The 20,751-nt window shown below is 38.8% G+C and overlaps 1 protein-coding gene across 5 annotated transcripts in view; it reads left to right on the top strand.

The window, feature by feature from the left end:
* The window catches only part of LOC103108726 (coagulation factor XI), a 39,992-nt gene extending 31,209 nt beyond the window's left edge, over positions 1-8,783 (top strand). For all 5 annotated transcript variants that reach the window (XM_016185820.2, XM_060183680.1, XM_007517695.3 and 2 more), the window contains 3 exons: positions 32-127; positions 660-799; positions 8,276-8,783. In XM_016185820.2, the coding sequence (XP_016041306.1) occupies positions 32-127; positions 660-799; positions 8,276-8,458 (419 nt within the window). In that variant the 3' untranslated portion in view covers positions 8,459-8,783. The remainder of the gene's footprint in view (positions 1-31; positions 128-659; positions 800-8,275) is intronic.
* The last annotated feature ends 11,968 nt before the right edge of the window (positions 8,784-20,751 follow it).

The following is a 20,751-nucleotide window of genomic DNA, read 5'->3' as shown; positions in this document are numbered from 1 at the left end:
TGATGACTTAACAATGATTTGCAAAATTTAGATTCTCAACGACCCATATGCCTCCCTTCCAAAGGAGATAGAAATGTAATATATACAGACTGCTGGGTGACTGGATGGGGATACAGAAAATTAAGAGGTAAAAAAAATGACATTTCTCTATCTGATCCATTCTAAACATAAATAATACAGTTTATGCATAACCTTGTCTGCTTTATCAAGTCATTCACAGCTAAATTGCAAGTAAAGTAATAACATTATTCAAACACAGAAAGAGTGTATCATAAAGACGGAAAGACAAAATCACCCCAGTGAGGATGACGCCATGTCTATCTGGAAATTTTAAGTGTGACAGCCTCTGCAAAGAGTAATTACTGTCTAATGAAGTCTAGTGTGAATTCTAGCACTTCTCAGTAAATGTCCTAGCTTTTATCCAATTATATTCTCTGGGAAGCAATTTCAGTTAGAGCCATAATTAATTTTTCAACTTAATTAGTGTTAGCTAAATGCTACTCTCAATTATGGGACTAATGCCTTCTTTATTTTCAGTAATTATAGAAGGTTTATGAAGTAAACTTCATATTTTTTTCAAGGTTTTTAGGTAGGTAAGATTTTCATTTTAGGCATATACATTTAAATATGTGATAGTTATTTCACTAACATTTTTTCAGACAAAATACAAAATACTCTCCAAAAAGCTCAGATACCCTTGGTGACTAATGAAGAATGCCAGACAAGATACAGAGGATATAAAATAACCAACAAGATGATCTGTGCAGGCTATAAGGAAGGGGGGAAAGATGCTTGCAAGGTAACAAGAGTGCTCTCAATCTACTGAATATATTTATTTATTTATTTATTTATTTTTATTTAAGAAAGTATTAATTAACAAAACCATAGGGTAGGAGGGGTACAATTCCACACAATTCTCACCATCCATTCTCCATATCCCACCCCCTCCCCTGATAGCTTTCCCATTCTCTATCCCTCTGGGAGCATGGACCCAGGGTCATTGTGGGTTGCAGAAGGTAGAAGGTCTGGCTTCTGTAATTGCTTCCCGCTGAACATGGGCATTGACTGGTCGGTCCATACTCCTAGTCTGCCTCTCTCTTTCCCTAGTAGGGTGGGTCTCTGGGGAAGCAGAGCTCCAGGACACATTGGTGGTGTCTTCAGTCCAGGGAAGCCTGGCCGGCATCCTGATGACATCTGGAACCTGGTGACTGAAAAGAGAGTTAACATACGAAGCCAAACAAGTTGTTGAGCAATCATGGACCCAAAGCTTGGAATAGTGGAGAGGAAGTGTTAGGGGGATTCTCACTGCAAACTCTAGTGTACTTCTGCTTTCAGGTATATATTTTGCAGTAGTTTACGGATACGTGTGAACATATGCTCTCTCTCTCTCACAGAAACTGGTGTATATCTAGGTTTTGGGACTTTGTTAGAAAGTGAACCACCTGAGATGGAATTAGAGTATACTATAAAAGGAAAGGTCTCACCCGAGTAATGAAGCTGAAGGGTTGTCATTCCACACATGTAGTCTCTGGACACAGTCTGAGCTGAAGCATGTTGAGGTGACAATCACTATGTTGGTTAGGTTGTGATTGACAGATGCGATATTATTTGATATGGATTGGGAGAGGCATACGGGAAAGTGGGCCCTATCCAATGGTTCCAGGACTGGGGGAATTAGAGGCTCTATAGTGGAGATGTGAGGTTCCTGCTGTCTTAGGGTTAAAAAAGACAATCAATAGTTAATATTATCATCACATTATTTGGTAATTGGGCTAACTCTGAAAAGTCCTTTTGTTAGGGTTTGCTGTACAGTACCCAGTATCTTGTATATAGCTGTGTTATTGGTTGCTTCTGATCTACTTGGTCTAGGCTTTTGAGAGAGTCTGCATATCAATTACACTGCATATATTGAGAAAAGATTCAGTTTGTGTTTTGAAAAACTTTGAGACATACAATTAATTTTCCCCCTCTTGTATTAATTAACTAGTGATGTATATGAGTACATTTTACTAGGAGTGTACATAAACACCATTCTCACCACCAAAAGACTGTGACCCATCCCTCCCACCCACTCCCACCCCCCACTGGCCCAGGAAGCTGCATGTCTACCCCTCACCTCAAGGTTATTACTTTGGTGCCCTACTTACAATTTGGTCAGGTCCTGCTTTTAGTTTCCCTTTCAGATCTTCTTTCTCAACTTCTGTTGATGAGTGGGATCATCCCATACTCATCTTTATCTTTCTGACTTAGCTCACATAACATAATACCTTCTAGCTCCATCCAAGATGGGTCAGAGAAGGTGGGTTCACTGTTCTTGATAACTGTATAGTATTCCATTGTGTATATATACCACAGCTTTCTCAGCTACTCATCTGTTGTTGGACACCTGGGTTGTTTCAGGTTTTAGCTATTATGAATTGTGCTGCTATGAACATAGGAGTACACACCTCTTTTTAGTTGGGTGTTATGGAGTCCTTGGGGTATAACCCCAGGAGAGGAATTACTGGATCATATGGAAGGTCCATGTCTAGCCTTGTTAGAGGTTTCCAGACTGCTCTCCACAGAGGCTGTACCAATTTACATTCCCACCAGCAATGTAAAAGGGTTCCTCTGTCCCCACAACCTCTCCAGCATTTGTTGCTGCTGTCCTTTTTGATGTATGCCATTCTTATAGGAGTGAGGTGGTATCTTAGTGTCGTCTTAATTTGCATTTCTCTGACAATCAGTGACCTAGAGCAGTTTTTCATATGTTTGTTAACCTTTTGGATCTCCTCTGTAGTGAATGTTTTGTTCATATCCTCTGCCCATTTTTGGATGGGGTCATTTGCTTTTTTGGTGCTAAGTTTGCTGAGCTCTTTATGTATTTTGGTGATTAGTTTCTTGTCTGATGTATGGCATGTGAAGATCTTCTCCCATTCTGTGAGGGGTCTCTCTGTTTGTTTAATAGTTTCTTTGGCTGTGCAGAAGCTTTTCAATTTGATGTAGTCCCATTGGTTTGTTTCTGCTTTAGTCTTCCTTGCAATTGGGTTTGATTCATCAAAGATGTCCTTGAGGTGTAGGTGGGAAACTGTTTTAGCAATGTTTTACTCTAAGTATTTGATTGTTTCTGGTCTGACATCTACGTCTTTGATCCATTTGGAGTTGATTTTTGTTTCTGGTGAGATAAAGTGGTTCAATTTCATTCTTCTGCATGTTACAACCCAGTCTTCCCAGCACCATGTATTGAAGAGAGCCTTTCTTTTCCATTTAATCCTTTGGGCCCCCTTATCAAAGATTAGATGTCCATAGGTGTGGGGATATATTTCTGGGCTTTCAGTTCTGTTCCACTGGTTTGTGTGCCTATTTTTTTCCAGTACCATGCTGTTTTGATGATGATGGCTTTATAATATAGTTTAAGGTCTGGGAGTGTGATGCCTCCATTTCTGTTTCTTATCCTCAAGATGGTTTTGGCAATTCTAGGTGTTTTCAGGTTCCAGATAAATGATTGTAGTGTTTGTTCTAGTCTCTTAAAGAAGCTTGGTGGAACTTTGATGGGTATTACATCAAATTTGTATATGGCTCTGGGGAGAATATTCATTTTGATGATATTTATTCTTCCAATCCATGAGCATGGGATGTCTTTCCATTTCTTGGTATCAGTTTCTATTTCCTTGAGTAGCGACTCATAGTTTTCAGCATATAAGTCCTTCACTTCTTTGGTCAACTTTATTCCTAGGTATTTGATTGATTTTGCTGAAACAGTAAATAGGAGTGATTTCTGGATGTCTTCTTCTTCAGATTTAGTGTTTGCATAAAGAAATGCCACTGATTTTTGTACATTGATTTTTGTAGCCTGATACCTTGCTATATTTCCCAATAACTTCCAGTAGTTTTCTGCTGGATTCTTTAGGTTTTTCTATGTATACTATCATATCATCTGCAAATAGTGAGAGCTTGACTTCTTCCCTTCCAATCTGTATTCCTTTGATTCCTTTCTCTTGCCTGATTGCTATGGCAAGAACTTCCAATACTATGTTGAAGAGTAACGGTGACAGTGGACAGCCCTGTCTAGTCCCCGATCTGAGGGGGAATGCTTTCAGCTTCTGTCCATTGAGTATGATGTTGGCTGTAGGTTTACTATATATAGACTCCACTATCTTGAAGAATTTCCCATCTATTCCCATTTTTTTTTGTAGAGTTTTGAGCATGAATGGGTGTTGGATTTTGTCAAAGGCTTTCTCTGCATCTACTGAGATAATCATGTGGTTTTTGGCTTTGCTTTTATTGATGTGGTGAATGACATTGATTGACTTACAGATGTTGAACCAGCCTTGTACTCCTGGGATGAATCCCACTTGATCATGATGAACAATCTTTCTGATATGTTGCTGTATCCGGTTGGCCAAGATCTTGTTTAATATTTTGGCATCTATGTTCATCAGCGATATTGGTCTGTAGTTTGCCTTTTTTTGTTCTGTCCCTATCAGCTTTTGGTATCAGGGTGATGTTGGCTTCTTAGGAGGTGGAAGGGAGTATTCCTGTTTCTTCAATCTTATGTAAAAGCTTAAGAAGTATGGGTACTAACTGTTTCCTGAAAGTTTTGTAGAATTCATTTGTGAAGTCATCTGGTCCAGGACTTTTGTTGTTGGGGAGATTCTTAATAACAGTTTCAATTTCTTTGTCTGTGATTGGTGCATTTAGATTTTGTAGTTCTTCTTGGTTCAGTTCTGGAAGGGCATATGCTTCTAGGAATTGTTCCATTTCTTCCAGATTCTGTAGCTTGGTGGCATATAGTTCTTTATAGAAGTTTCGCAGGATTCTCTGGATTTCTGTGGTGTCAGTTGTGATATCTCCTCCATCGTTTACAATTCTATTAATTTGAGTCTTCTTTCTTTTTTGTTTGGTGAGTCTGGCTAGGAGTTTTTCAATTTTGTTTAGTCTTTCAAAGAACCAACATTTGGCTTTATTGATCTTTTGTATGGTTCTTTTATTTTCGATGTTGTTTATTTCTGCTCTAACTTTAGTGATTTCTGTCCTTCTGGATGCTTTAGGGTTCCTTTGTTCCTCTTCCTCTAAGTTCCTGAGGTGTGCAGTAAGGTCGTTCATTTGAGCTTCTTCTTGGTGTTTAATATGTGATTGTATGGCTATAAGGTTCCCTCTCAGTACTGCTTTAGCTGTGTCCCAAATATTTTGATAGGTTGTGTCTTCATTTTCATTTGTTTCCAGGAACATTTGAATTTCCTGCTTGAGTGAATCTCTGACCCATTGGTTCTTAAGGAGTATGTTGTTTAGTTTCCAAATTCTGTGACTTTTAATAATTGTCTGTCTGTTGTTAAATGTTAGTTTTACTCCACTGTGGTCTGAGAAGATACTAGGGATGATTTCAATGTTCTTGAATTTATTGATGCTGTCTTTGTGGCCTAACATGTGGTCTATCCTTGAGTATGTGTTATGTGGATTTGAAAAGAAGGTGTATTCCAGTTTTTTGGGGTGGAGGACTCTCAAAATGTCCAAGAGGTCTAGTCTATCAACCTCTTCATTCAATTCTCTTGTATCTTTGTTGGTTCTCTGCTTTGTTGGTATGTCTAAGTGTGTGAGTGGGGTATTGAAGTCTCCCACTATCATTGTATTACTATTGATGTATTTTTGAAATTCTTTCAGTAAGTGCTTGATGTATTTAGATGGTGTCTCATTGGGTGCATAGATGTTAATGATTGTTAAGTCTTCTTGGCTGATTGATCCTCTAATCATTATGTAATGTCCTTGCCTATCTTTTATTACTTTATTTAATTTAAAATCTATCACGTCTGAGATGAGAATGGCTGTTCCTGCCCTTTTTTGTGGTCCTTTAGGCTGTATGATAGTTTTCCATCCTTTCACTTTAAGTCTGTGTTTATCTTGTTGTGACAGATGGGATGCTTGCAAGCAGCATATGGTTGGATTATGTTTTCTGATCCATCCCCCAACTCTGTGCCTTTTGATGGGTAATTTTAAGCCACTGACATTTATTGACATTATGGATTTAATGTATTGTAGTGCCATTGTTCTAAAAAAAAAATTTTTTTTTGTTTGCTCTGATATATTGCCAGTATTGTAGTGATGTTCTCGTTTATAAGAGGTCTTTTATAACCTCTTTCAGGGCCGGCTTGGTGATGGTTGCCTCCTTTAACTGTTGTTTATCTAAGAAGGTTTTGATCCCTCCATCTAGTTTGAATGAAAGTCTAGCAGGATATATTAACCTTGATTGAAACCCTTTTTCATTCAGGGCTCGATAGATATCTTGCCATTCTCTTCTGGCTTTTAGAGTTTGAGTGGAGAAGTCTGCAGATAATCTTATGGGTTTTCCCTTGTATGTGACTTTTTGTTTCTCTCTTGCAGCCTTTAGGATCCTTTCTTTATCCTTACTTCTTCTCATTGTGACTATGATGTGTCTTGGTGTCTTCAGGTCTGGGTTGGCCTCTTGAATCTTGATGTCCTTTCTGTTATTCAGTTCTGGGAAGTTTTCTTCTATTATTTCCTCTAGAATGTTTGCTTCCCCTTCCTCTCTTTCTTCCTCTGGCAGGCCAATTATGCGAATGTTACTTCTTTTGAGATCATCCCATATGTCTCTGTTGTTGTTTTCAGTGTCTCTCAATCTCTTTTTAAGCTCTTTCACCTCTTTCTTCGTTTTCTCTAACTCATCCTCTGTCTGACTAATTCTGTTTTCTGCTTCTGTTAGTCTGCTTTCCCTTGCCTCAGCTTCTTTCTTCATTACAGCTATTTCAGCTTTCAGTTCTCTAATTGCCTCAAGATAATCAGTATTTTCCTTGGGGGTCTCAACTGTTGTTTCCCTAATACTGCCATTCCTTTCCTCCAATGTTGTTTTCATTTCTGCGATTAATAAGTTTATTATTGCTTGCATACTTTTCTTATCTATGGTTACTTCTGGTTGATTTGTAGTTTCTTCTGGGCTCTTGTCTTCATTCATTGGAGTAGCAGTTTTATTTGTTTTTGATCTACCCATTTTTTTGATTTATGTGTTTCTTTTTTTTTATGCTCTGTTGTTCCTCAGTTGTTGTGTCTTGAGTACAAGCAACACTGTACTAAATACCTTTATGACAATTACACTCACCAACCTCAGGAATTACAGTAGCAACTGAAGCAAGTATTGAAGCAGTTTAATCACTACCAGTTAGCCAAACAATTTCTCCAGTCTGTGAAAGAATAGTAACCAAATCCCAGTGAAGAAGAAAGAGAAAAAAGAAAAAAAAAAAGAAGGGATAGCAAGAATAGACAGTTATGCAAGTCTACTATCCACTGTATATTCTAGGGGTAACAAGAGGGGAAAGGGAACTAGAGCAGAGATACACACATAGAGAGTCCACTCTGAGTCAGAATTCTTCCCCAAAATAATTCCCAAATGTGTATCAGTGAATTCAAAAAAGCACACTGTTTGGTGGTGTGGGGGCTGGGGCCTGTGGCTTTGGGAGCTGTAGGATTAAGGAAGAAAGGATGACAAGAATGAGAAAAAGAATAAAAAAAGAAAGAGAGAAAAAAGAAAAGATAAGAAAAAGAACAGTCATAAAAGAGCGGTGAAAGGAAAGAGTTTTTTAATTAATTTATTTATTTTTAATTATTTAATTAGCTATGCGGGGTGAGGTGGGGGAGGTTGGCTACTTAGAAAGAAAAAAGGCCAGAGGTTTCAGAAAGGTATAGACTTAGAATGAATGATACTCCCTGGTGGGACAGGAATTTGGTAAAGACAGAAGCTCAGCAGGGGATTCTGCTAGGAGCTGGTCCCCAGGGACTAGTTAGGGGCCGGGGGGGGGGGGGTAGGCGGTGTGCCTGATAATTAAAAGAAAAAAAAATTTTGTTCCCTTTTTATCTACTCTAATTCTTAACCCAATTTAAGTTATAGTCACCTCCTTGGTGTCATCGCTAGGACCCCTTATTGACTGGCCTACTAAAGGCAGAAAATCCTAGCATTTCCAGAAGATGTGATCAGAGCTCAAGCCACTAGCAGCTTCTCAGTCCACCATCTTCTGGGCTCTCTACTGAATGTATTTAAATTGCAATGTTTAATGCATTCTTTTTTTTTTTAAGTCTTCTACCAATGAGCAGGATTATAGTAGATTTGTTTCACTTCTGTTGAAAGCTAGAACAGATAAAATGCAGACGTGTCAGTAATCAGGTTCTCTGAAGTGTATTAAAGGGCCAAGGTAGGATAGTAATCAAAATAATTCTGAGCAAAATATCTTTAAGATGAGAAGCATCTGAACTGACCTGTGTCCCTTTTCCTTCTACCCCCTTGTCATAGGGAGATTCAGGAGGCCCCCTCTCCTGTAAACACAATGAAGTCTGGCATTTGGTGGGTATCACAAGTTGGGGAGAAGGTTGTGCTCAGAAGGAACGACCTGGTATTTATACCAATGTGGTTGAGTATGTGGACTGGATTTTGGAGAAAACTCAAACATCTCAAGAGGAGTCACTTCATCCGTGAAGGGTGAAAGCCTCCCTGGAAGAAGGTTTTTCCTTTACTGAAGATACTACACCATCATTTTCCTCCACAGGGTTATAATACAAAGATGATACAAATGAAAGGGATTTGGTGTTTCTAAGATATGCCAAAAACAAACAAGAAGTGATAATTTTCAAAACTTTCATCTCATGATAATCAAAGTTAATGTTCAGCATTCAGTTTCTTGTTTTTTATCACATCTTTACTGTGCCAAAGAAATACTACTATCTGCTCATTTTTAATGATTAAAGTATAACCACATGTGTCAAAAAACAATCCAGTATAAACACCAAAGGAACAGGCAGAACTGGTGTTTGTTTGTTTTTAATACACCTCTACAAGGAGGAGAAGTATTGGTGGGATGGTGAAGTACACTGATGCCCATCTTAGATAGGTGTGAAACTGTACCCCTGGGACAATAACCCTATAACTCAACATCTCCTCAATAAAATGATTTTTAAAAACCCTCCATAAAAAATCTGTTAAGTGGCAACTATAGAGATAGCTCACTGAAGAGATAACTCACTGGGTAGGGTGTATCCCTTGGCATGCATGTGGCCCAGGTTCAAGCCCTGCTACCAGATGGGTGGTACTATGGCACTGCAGGAAGTGCTGGTATTATGATCTCTTCTCCCCCTACCTTAAGCCATCCCCTCTCCTCTTCTTCCTCCTCCTCCCCTCTCTACATCCTGTATCTGAAAAAGCAGCTTATAGCAGTGAAACTGCAAATGGGAATCCCCAGCTACACAAAGGGAAATGATTAATACATTAAAAAGGAAATAGTAACTAGAAAAATAAGGACAAGGACAGTAACCATCAATTTTCAAGCACTTATATTCTGCCTAGATGAACGTATTCTTTCATAAAGAAAGAATCTGAATAAACTCAGTGCCAGGTGTTCAAAATAATCAGGAACTTTTGTCACTGCAAATTTTAACTTTACTATTTTTTTCAAATTAGCAGGAAGACACTGAGAATAATTCCAGAATTACTGTGTAAGACTTAAAAGGCATCAATATATCCAGAAGTTGAATTCTAGGAATAAATTTTAGAGACTTATTTGTCTAGATGTATTTGTGCATAGATTATTTATTTGTTGGGCAGGGAAGTGACACACACTGTAGAGTATTACCATATGCAAGGATCCAGGTTCAAGCCCCTATTGCCAACTGCAGGACCAGTGAAGCAGGATTGCATTACACCCCCCTCCCTATCTTCTTTATCCCTCTCAACTTCTCTGTCTCTATTTGAAGAAGAAGAAAAAGGAGGAGGAGAAAAAGAAAAAGGCCACTGAGAACAGTGAATTCCTATTGCTTGCATCGAGTCCCAGTGATAACCCTTGTGGCAATTAATATATATTTGTTTAATGTGGTTTGGGGTAGGGGAAGTTGATGGACATGAGTGGAGCAGGCTAGTTTACCTAAAGTAAGCTTTCACTATGAGTGCGGGCTTAGAAATCCACATTTCTGTATTATAAATGCATTGGAAACCAATAAAGCTCATGGTGCTATAAGGAAATGGACAATTTGGGACTAAATGAATAGTTGTAAAAGACTCTCTGGTTTCTTCAAGTTTTTCTGTGTATTTTAACTACTCAGAGATTCTTTTTTTCACAGACTTAGCTGGTTATTGTTTCTGAAAGGGTTCAACAACTGAGAATGTGTGCTGCCTATATCACAGTTTCCAACCTGTGTCATCCACTATAAAATTCATCAAATATTAAAAATATTTATTGAGAGCACTGTACTGTAGCATTATAGTGATGAGCAAGTAGATGTGTCTGCACCTTCAAGAAGCTTCCACTCTAGTTAGCATAACAATAAAAATAAAGAGGACACACAAATTCTATCATTTAAAATGAGGATGAGAAAAATGCATGAGATTCAGTGTTTTATGCAAGGGAATAGGAAGAATTTGGGTGAAGTACAAAGATAATGATAATAGTGAGCTTGTCCTGAGGAAGAAAAGCCAAAAAAAAAAAAAAAAAAACTAACAAAACAGTCCCTCTCCCCCGCCCCCCCAAAAAAAAAAGAAAGAAAGAAAGAAAAAAGACATATTCAAATACTAATAGGTTTTAAACACAAATGGCATAGAAAATTGACTTGAAGGACCTGAAAGATTATGCAGTAGTAGTGCAGAATTAATGTGTGTAAATTTACATGCTATTAAGATCGACAAACAATAGTAATGCATGGCCTGTTTATTGCTTTAGGAGGATAGGTATAACATTTTACATTAAGTTGAGGGGCTTTGAAATCACTCAGTTGGATAGTGTGCTGCTTTGCCATGTGTTTGACCCAAGTACAAGCCCAATACCCACAATACTGAAGGAAGCACCACTTTTGTGGTCTCTTCAGCTCTCTAATTTTCTGTCTCTATACTATAATACAATAAAATAACAAAAGGTTAACATGTAATTCCTGATAGGAAGAGACTTTCTACTCTGTCAGAAAACAAAACTATAGACTTATATCCCTGGTGAACATTGATGCAAAAATCCTGAACAGGATCTTGGTAAATTGAATCTGGTAACATCAAGAGAATAATGGGATGGTTCCACATCTGAAAGTCAACCAATGTAATTTATCATATCAGCAAAAGTAAAATCATATGTTCATATCAATTGATGCTGAAAAGGCGTTTGGCAAGCTGACAGCTTCCTCTTTAAAGTCAGACAAGGATATTCACTATCCCCACTATTATTGAATATACTCCTTGAGCTCCTCACCACTATGACCAGACAAGAAAGAAGTACCAAAAGCATACATATTGAAAGAAAAAAATCAAACTATTTGTTGATGACATGATAATATACCTAAAGAACCTCCAAAAACTCCACCAAAAAACTACTAGAAACAATTCATAAGTTCTGCAGAGTGGCAGGATATAAAGTCAACACACATCAATCTGTGTCATTTCTGTATACGAACAGTCTGAGGAAAGGGAAATAAAAGACTCAATCCCATCTATAATCTAACATTTATAACCTCACAAAGGAGGTGAAGAACCTTTACAACAAAAATCACAGAACTTTGTTAAAAGAAATAGAGAAGGGGGGTCAGGCGGTGGCGCAGTGGGTTAAGCGCACATGGCACAAAGCGCAAGGACCGGCATAAGGATCCTGGTTCGAGCCCCCAGCTCCCCACCTGCAGGGGAGTCACTTCACGGGTGGTGAAGCAGGTCTGCAGGTGTCTATCTTTCTCTCCCCCTCGCTCTCTGTCTTCCCCTCCTCTCTCCATTTCTCTATGTCCTATCCAACAACAAAGCAACATCAACAATGGCAATAATAACCGCAACGAAGCTGCAACAACTAGGGCAACAAAAAGGGAGAAAAATGGCCTCCAGGAGCGGTGGATTCAGGCAGGCACCGAGCCCAGCAATAACCCTGGAGGAAAAAGAAAAAAGAAATAGAGAAGGACACACAGAACTGGAAGAACATTTCTTGTTCTTGGATTGGAAAAGTAAGTATTATTAAAATGGCCATTCTGCCAAAAGCAATCTACAACTTCAATGCAATCTCTATCAAGATCCTAATGGCATTTTTCAAGCAAATTGAACAACTTGTCAAAATATTTGTGTGAAACCACAAAAACCCCACAAATATCCAAAGCACTTCTGAGGAAAAACAAAAAATATGGAGGTATCACACTCCCCCAACTTCAGTTTATATTACAAAAGAATAGTAATCAAAACATCATGGTACAGGAATAAAAATGGACACTTGAATCAATGGAGCACAATCAAGAGTCTAGAAATGAGCCCACACATATACAACCACTTAATATATGACAAAGAAGCCAAAACCATTCAATGGGGGAAAAGAAGGTCTCTTCAATAAATGTAATGGGAATATTGGACAGCTACAAGTAGACAAGTAAATCTAGACCACCAACCAACATCATACAGCAAAGTTAAGTCAAAATGGATCAAAGATCTGCATATTAGACCAGAAACTCCAAAATTTATAGAAGCAAATATTGGTGAAACTACTTACTATTTAACTGCTATTATGTATACACAAATAAAGTATGACACTTGTAGTCTCATAAACATGATAAGAATTCTTGCAAAGTAAAGGTTCAGCAGTTGCACTGCTCAAACAGGATAATGATTCAATATGGTGAGCATACTATTGATCTCTATTTGTGTTATAAATTTGGATAAACATGACCTCAATTCCATGTCCAGGTGTGGATCCTGACTTTGCACATCTAATTATAAAGTATCATTTCCTTTCTCTGGGAGTCCATTCATAAGAGAGCAGGACTAGGTGTTTTAAAAAATGGCCTTCCCTGGCTGCATTATAAACTGTGAGTCATCAATCTGAGCAGTGGGTAAGATTTTGGATTAAAACATCAAGGGAGATCTTTCTTTTTTCCCCTCCATGAGAATGAGAAGACACTGACTTTGGTTGCAGCAAATTTAAGAAGCCAGCCCAGAGTTCACAGAAGATATATTAAGAGTACCTGAAGTCTGAACCAACTCTGGATTTTCCTGTTTCATAGCAACAAATCCCTTTCCCTTGCAATGGAAACATCAGGATGCTGTAAGATCCAAAGTATTATTATTACCCTGATTTAATTGCCTTAACCAACATTTACTGTGAGTTTATTACTATAGTACCTATAGAATATAGTTTCTTTCCCTTCTCAGATAAAGAGTTCTATGTTACCAAAATTTTAATTCTAAACATTTGGAGAAATATTGTCTATTGCCCTTTGTAGAGCTGGCTTTCTTCATGGATAGCCAGTAAGATCATGGAAAAAATATATATAAGTGCATATATATGGTGCATTTACTTAAACTGCTGGGGAAATGTGGGGACATGTGGCCCACTGTCTGGGAAATCCAGGCCATTATCTCCATGAGAGGGTCAACCCTGAGACTCTATCTCACAGGAGGGGCGGTAGACAGGTCCCCACTTGACCCCATGACCTTAAGATGGATTGATTTTTCCAGACCAGGGACTTTCTTGCACATGCTTCCTCATTCCCTTTGAACAAAGGCCATAAGACATGGCCACCTGAAACCCACTGCAAATATCCTGGTTTTGCTTAACTGCCTCCCTTCCCCCCTGCCCTGAGGTGCTTGTGATTCACCTTTAGAGAGAAGCCTGCCTATGCATGGTGAGCTCATGACCAGACCTTCCTTATATGATAACTTCCCAGTAACAAACACCTGATAGGTAAGGGGGAGGAGCCACGATGGTGATTTGGAAACAACAGCTGGTGTGAGCTCTGAAAAGAAGCAGCTTACAACCTGGGATTCTCTGGATAGGGCAGGATACTGGGCCACAAGTAGGAGGGTGAACAAGGGGTGGTCAGGGTGACATCAAGAAAGAGTCCTATAACCCAACCTTGGGCTGGCAAACAGAGGCTGAAAGGACAAAAAAAAGGAAAATCTTTGGCTTGATTATTTCTGAACTCACCCCTCCCCAGAACCAGCCCCCAGGGGCTGGCAGGCTGCTCTTATCATGCTTCCTGCTGAGCTATTTTCTTTACCAAGATTCCTGGCTCAGGAATGTAATGTCAGGGATATCATTACAAGCCTTTTTCTTTTTGTTTTCCTTCTCTTTTTTGGGGTGGCTGGAGCTCTATTTGAATGACAAAAATACCTGACCAATCAGAGCCTCATTCTTGTCTGGGAAAGACTACCTGGAAGGTTTTTTTTTTTTTTTTTTTTTTGGATAATTCTTATAAGTGGCTTTCTTTGCTAGGCTGCCTGCAGCCAATCCGAAGCAGTCTAAGCATCAGATTGACTGTTAGGGTTGTTTACTCTATTTTATTTTATTATTACTATTATTGTATACACATGTCCCTTTTCTTCCTCTTTCCTCAGGTTGACCAAAATTAACTATTGCTTTTTCCATTGATAGGGGACTGGTATCCTATCCATTGTGAGAGGAACTTGTTTCTCTCTCCCTCTTCCTCCACTCTCCTTTTTCTCTCCTCCTAGCTAATAAAAAATAAAATAAAAAAATAAATAAAACCTTTCCTTTCTTTGCTCTTTTTTTTCTTTTTCTTTTCTTCCTTCCTTTGCTTTCTGAATTCATTGATACTCATTTGTGAATTATTTTCTGACTCGAAGTGGACTCTGTGTGTGTGTGTCTCTCTCTTCTACTTCCTTTTCTCCTCTTGCTATCCCTAGAATTTATAGTGGACAGCAGATTTTCATAATTGTCTATTCTTGCTTTCCCTTTTGGTTTTGGTTGCTATTTTTTCTTGGACTGGAGGTGTTGTGTGGCTAACTGGTATTGGTTTAACTGCATCAATCCTTGCTCAGTTACTACTGTTGTAATATCTGAGGTTGGTGACTGCATTTGTGACATGTATTTAGTATACTGTGGCTTGTATTCAAAACACAACAACTGAAGGACAACAGAACAGAAAAATAAAAACCACATCAATAAAAAAAAAAGGTTAAATCAAGAGCAAATAAAACTGGCACCACGATGAATCAGGACAGGAGCCCAGAAGAAACTTCAAATAAGTCAGAAGTAACCATAGATAAGAAAAGTATGCAAGCAATAATAAACCTAGTAATCACAGAAATGAAGACAACTATGGAGGAAAGGGCTATCAGAATTAGGGAAACAACTGATGATATCTTCAAGGAAAACACAAGCTACCTTGAGGTAATTAGAGAACTGAAAGCTGAAATAGCTGAGCTAAAAGGCCAATTAGCAGAACAAGCTAATACTATAACTGAACTGAAGAAAGAAGCTGAGGGAAGGGAAAGCAAGCTAACAGAAGCAGAAAACAGAATTAGCTAGATAGAGGATGAGCTAAAGAAAACTAAGAAAGAGGTAAAAAAGCTCAAAAAGAGGTTGAGAGACACTGAAAACAACAACAGAGACATAGGGGATGATCTCAAAAGAAGTAACATTCATATAATTGGCCTACTAGAGAAGAAAGAGAGGAAATGAAGGGAAATAAATATTCTAGAGTAAATAATGGAAGAAAACTTCTCAAAACTAAACAGCAGAAAGTACATTAAGATTCAAGATGCCCAGAGAGTCCCAAACAGACTTCTAGTTTTTACACTAGTAAATGTTTTAAGCCTGGAGAATTTTTCCTGGCCTAGTTCTGAACTGTTGCTATTCTGTCAGCCTGGCAAAAGCTTTATTTATAATTTTATACAAACAAGACCAATAAACATTTCTTCAGAACAATTTTTTTAAAAATTGTTTTATTTGTGATTATAGAGGGTTACAAGATTGCACACTCAGCACCAAAGTTCTCCACTTCCAAAATATAACCATCATAGTTCTCACAAGTCTTTAAAAGTTTGTTTTCTTTTGGTTTTTTTTTTGCAAGTTCATGTGTATCTTTAGATTCCACATATCACATATAAGTGAAACCGTCTGATAGTTTTCTTTCACCTCTTTACTTATTTCACTAAATATAATCACCTCCAGTTCCATCCACTTTTCCCCAAAGGACACAGTATCATCCTTTTTAATTGCAGAGTAGTATTCCATGGGATACATGTCCCATAATTTCTCTAGCCTTGGAAAATTCTTCAATTAGGAATATACCTCTGTGTGTTTGTATGCATGAAACAAATATGAAAGTAATTATTTCTGATAATGGCAACAATCAACACTCCAACTTCACTGCCTCTGGGTTTTGGCATTTCCACATCTTCTGACACCATTTCAGTTTCCTGGGGCTTCTATAACAAGTTCCCCCAAAAAAGTGTTTGTAAACAACATAGAGATTATTTTCTTACAGTTCTGGAAGTTACAAGTCTGTAATCAGGGTGTCAGCAGGGCCTTGCTCAATCAGAGACTTCAAGGTGAGCCCTTCATGCTTCTTCCAGCTTGAGGTAAACCCATGTGTTCCTTTGTTTTGTGGCAGCAAAGCTCCCTCTCTGCTTCTATCTCTACATGGTTTTCTCCTTTGTGTCTCATCTCTCATTTTTTATAAGAACATTAAAGACCTAACTACCATGTAAAGTATATTCCATATATAGTTTCTAATTTGCTGTCGTTACCCACTTAATGCAAACTTCCAGAGAGAGACTATTCAAAGTGCCTCCTACAAAAACTGGCATAAAATAGATATTTGGAAAAGTATTAATAGTTCCTTCCTCTTTTCCTTGGGGAATCAGGCAACAGGTCTCACATGTGGTAGGATTCCCAGATGGCAGTTGTAAATGTATGTGTTTGTTTCACTTGCTGTCTCTAAGAGGTATTAATAGTTACCTTTTGTTTATGTCAGTGCTTTCTCACTGCACTGACAATACCAGGGAATATGTGTATGCTTTGTAACCACAAGAACCTTCCAAAGGATACTGTGCTGTGATAGGCAAAAGTTTCCATATCCTGCAAGCAGTTGTAGATGATATCAATGCTTGGACACTGTTGAGAGAGCAGTCATAGTGATGCTCATGGCCCTGGCTGGAAGAGGACTTTATATAAGACTCAAATCCTTTGTTACATGGAGAATAGTACCAAACACAAAGTATGGGTCTTTTCTGATAAGTCTCTGCTAGCACCATTTCAAATAATTATCATATAGGAATGATAAAATTATAAAGGAAATCTTAACAAAGATGATCCATTTTAAGAAATAATCTATACAACTGAACAAGACTCTATTTAGCATATTCATAGATCTGAATCTGTCTTTCTCAAAACATGATCTCACTTGGTTGAAGGAAGGATTAATGATGTTTTAAAATTCTACTTCTGCACTACATAGGTTCTAACATGTTTGAGAAATAGCAGCAATCAAGGCAGCCCTATTTGTTTTTTTAAACTTGCGGGTTAATTTTTCACTCAGATTCTACTTTCCCAATGGAAAATGAAATGAGAAATCTGAGATATAATGGGCAATAATTGGCAACCTTCAAAAATCTGACAATCAGTATATAGATGTAACATGATTGTACTGAGCAGTGGCTGTGCTGGAGTCTATAAAGACATATAGCTCACAACATTAGTATACAGCTGAATTACAGGTTTGGGTGTTCATTTTGCTCATTCTTATAATTTAGTTGAATTCCAAACACTACACATTTATATCTGTGGTTCCATCCTTTTCTCTCCTGCTACTCAATGTATTAAAAGTTCTGTAGGGGGCCGGGCGGTGGCGCAGTGGGTTAAGCGCACGTGGCGCAAAGCGCAGGGACCGGCGTAAGGATCCCGGTTCGAGCCCCCAGCTCCCCACCTGCAGGGGAGTCGCTTCACAGGCGGTGAAGCAGGTCTGCAGGTGTCTATCTTTCTCTCCCCCTCTCTCTCTGTCTTCCCCTCCTCTCTCCATTTCTCTCTGTCCTATCCAACAACAAAGCAACGTCAACAATGGCAATAATAATCACAACGAGGCTGCAACAACTAGGGCAACAAAAAGGGGGGAAAATGGCCTCCAGGAGCGGTGGATTCATGGTGCAGGCACCGAGCCCAGCAATAACCCTGGAGGAATAAATAAATAAATAAATAAATAAATAAATAAATAAAAAGTTCTGTAAAGAGTGTTCACTCTTGGGGGTCAGGCAGTAGCACAGCAGATTAAGCACATATGGAGCAAAGTACAAGGACCTGCATGAGGATCCCAGTTCGAGCATCTGGCTCCCCATCTGCAGGGGGGAGGTGTTGCTTCACAAGTGATGAAGCAGGTCTTCAGGTGTCTTTTTCCCCCTCCTCTCTCTTTATCTCTCTGTCCTATTCAACAACATCAAGGGCAACAAACTGGGGGAAAAAATGGCCTTCAGGAACAGTGGATTTGTAGTGCAGGCAATGAGCCCACCAATAACCCTAGAGGCAAAAAAAAAAAAAAAAAGAATTGCCCTATTTTAAACTTTAAAAAGAGAGAGAGAGCTCACTCTTTAATATATATATTTGATTAGGGGTTAATGGTTTGCGATCCAGTTATTATTGACATGTAAAAACAATCCCCCATCTCCCCCATGATAGTTTTCTAGATGTTTAGAAGACACTCATCCCCTAAGCTAGGTCCCCCTCTCCCATCATACACCAGGACACAACCACCCCATTTATCTTGTCCCTTTCTTTCCTTCCTCAGAGTCCTTTGTTTTAGTGCAATAGTTTGTTCTTTTACCTTCCTCTTAAACAAGTTCAAAGTTGCTTTAGTGATCATTTAAATGATTCCTCTTGAATTTTTATGCCTTGACCAAACTGCAATTGCACCTTTTGAGACCAGTGGAAGGTGGTGTTTCATACATTAATGATTCATCATATCCACACACACGAATGAAGTCCAGACTGTGCAGGGACCTCTCATAGCTCACACTGAACCATCTTAATCTAGTTCTTCAATTACTGGTGCCAAGCTTTCTGGTTTTAATTTAAATATGAAGGCAAGTCAGATAAAAGTAGAGCCTGGGGACTGCTCAGCAGTAGAGCATAGGATTCACATGCCTAGCACCCCAGAGGCCCTGGGTTCAATCCCCAGCACGGCCACATGCCAAAGCTGAGCAGTGCTCTGGTCTGTCTCTCAAAAAACAGACAAACAATTTTTTAAGGGAGACAGAAAACCTTGATAGAAAAATGTTCCCTTTGTCAGGACTTGTTTTTCTCCTGCTAGTATATACATATTAGAAAGAAGCAAATTTTGGACCAGTATAGTAGCTTACTTGGAAAGTGTGTCACTTTGCCACACGTGCAACTCAGGTTCAAGCCTGCCCCCCACCACCACATTGAAGGAAACATTAGTGCTATGATTTTAGGGTTTCTTCTCCCCAACTTTCTGCCTTTAAAAAAAGAAAGATATGTCTCCCCCTCTCTCTCTCTCTCTCTCTCTCTCTCTCTCTCTCTCACACACACACACACACACATTCCTAAAACACACAAGTACTATTTAAAGTTATTTTACACGAGTTGCTATTTAGTCTGCACCAACAGTACTGGCCAAGAATATGGGCTACGACTCTCAGAGTCAGAATCTGTTCTTCCTATCTCCTCTAAACCATAACATTCTTTTTCAAAATTTAATAATGATTGACAAGACCATAGGATAAGAGGGGAATAATTCCACATACTTCCCACCATCAGAGTTCTGTATCCTATCTACTCCATTGGAAGCTTTCCTATTGTTTATCCCTCTGGGAGCAAGGACCCAGGATGATTATGGGGTGCAGAAGGTAGAAGGTCTGGCTTCTGTAATTGCTTCTCCACTGGACATGGGTATTAGCAGGTTGATCCATACTCCTAGCCTGTTTCTATTTTTCCTTAGTGGGGTAGGGCTATGGAGAGGTGGGGTTCCAGGACACATTGGTGAGGTCGTCTGCCCAGGGAAGTCTCAATACTTATATGGGAATAATATAACTTGAAGCAAATGAGGAACTTGTCAAACAGTCAGTCAAGAGGGCAGGACCATAGTCACTGATCATTCAGTTATATACAAGAGGAGTTAAAATGGATATTCCAGAGGATATCGAAGAACTTGTTAAATAGATATCATAGACACAAAATTCAGTAGGCCTGGGCTAGGGAGATAGAATAATGTTTACTTAAAAGAATTTTTCATGCTCAAGACTCTAAAGGTTCCAAATTCAGTCCCAAGGGTCACTATAAGCCAGAGCTGAGCAGTGCTCTAGTAAAACAGAAAGAAACATTCAATAGGCCTCAAGTCAATGATGAGTAATCTGAATCATAATACTAAAGATTTGAATAACAAGAAAATAAACACACTTCAGTATCAATATCTGCCTCTTAAAGAGTAGCTGCTATGTACTGCTAACCGTACTAAATGCTTCACTCCCCAGCACAGTGTGTGCCTACCTGATTACTGCTATTACCCCCTTGATACCATTTCATAGACTTCTTTACCACCGGTCTGGTTACCATCTGGTGCCCCTTACTATCCCTCAGTTAACACCCTCTTTAACAACTCTAGCTCCAACACTATCACCTGGTAGTCATTACAACCACGTATGATTGTTAAATAGTGTTACCACTGTGACGTAATAGAATTACTCTTTCACCAGCCTGGAGGAAGTGGGGAGGCAATCAGTAGTAAAAAAATGTTTCAGCTCAGTGTGTGATTTCTCCACTAGATGGCACTTTTGTTCCTTTTATTTACAGTTTAAAGCCTACCAAGCACCTGAGCACACTGCACCTAATTGATAATCTATTGAAATAAACTCTATGTATAAATAATATCTGGAAACATTCAATTAAACCAACAGTTTCAATTCCCATGTTTGACTTTTCAACTAAAAGTGTAGCTATGTGGTCCCTAGATAGTAGATTTTCTTTTAAACTACATGCCACAGTGTCCCCAGCTCTGGGGACTTGACTTCCTAACAGTGAC

The sequence above is a fragment of the Erinaceus europaeus genome, chromosome 2 (genome assembly GCF_950295315.1).
Source record: "Erinaceus europaeus chromosome 2, mEriEur2.1, whole genome shotgun sequence".
NCBI lineage: Eukaryota > Metazoa > Chordata > Mammalia > Eulipotyphla > Erinaceidae > Erinaceus > Erinaceus europaeus.
This window is presented reverse-complemented; position numbering and strand designations above follow the sequence as displayed.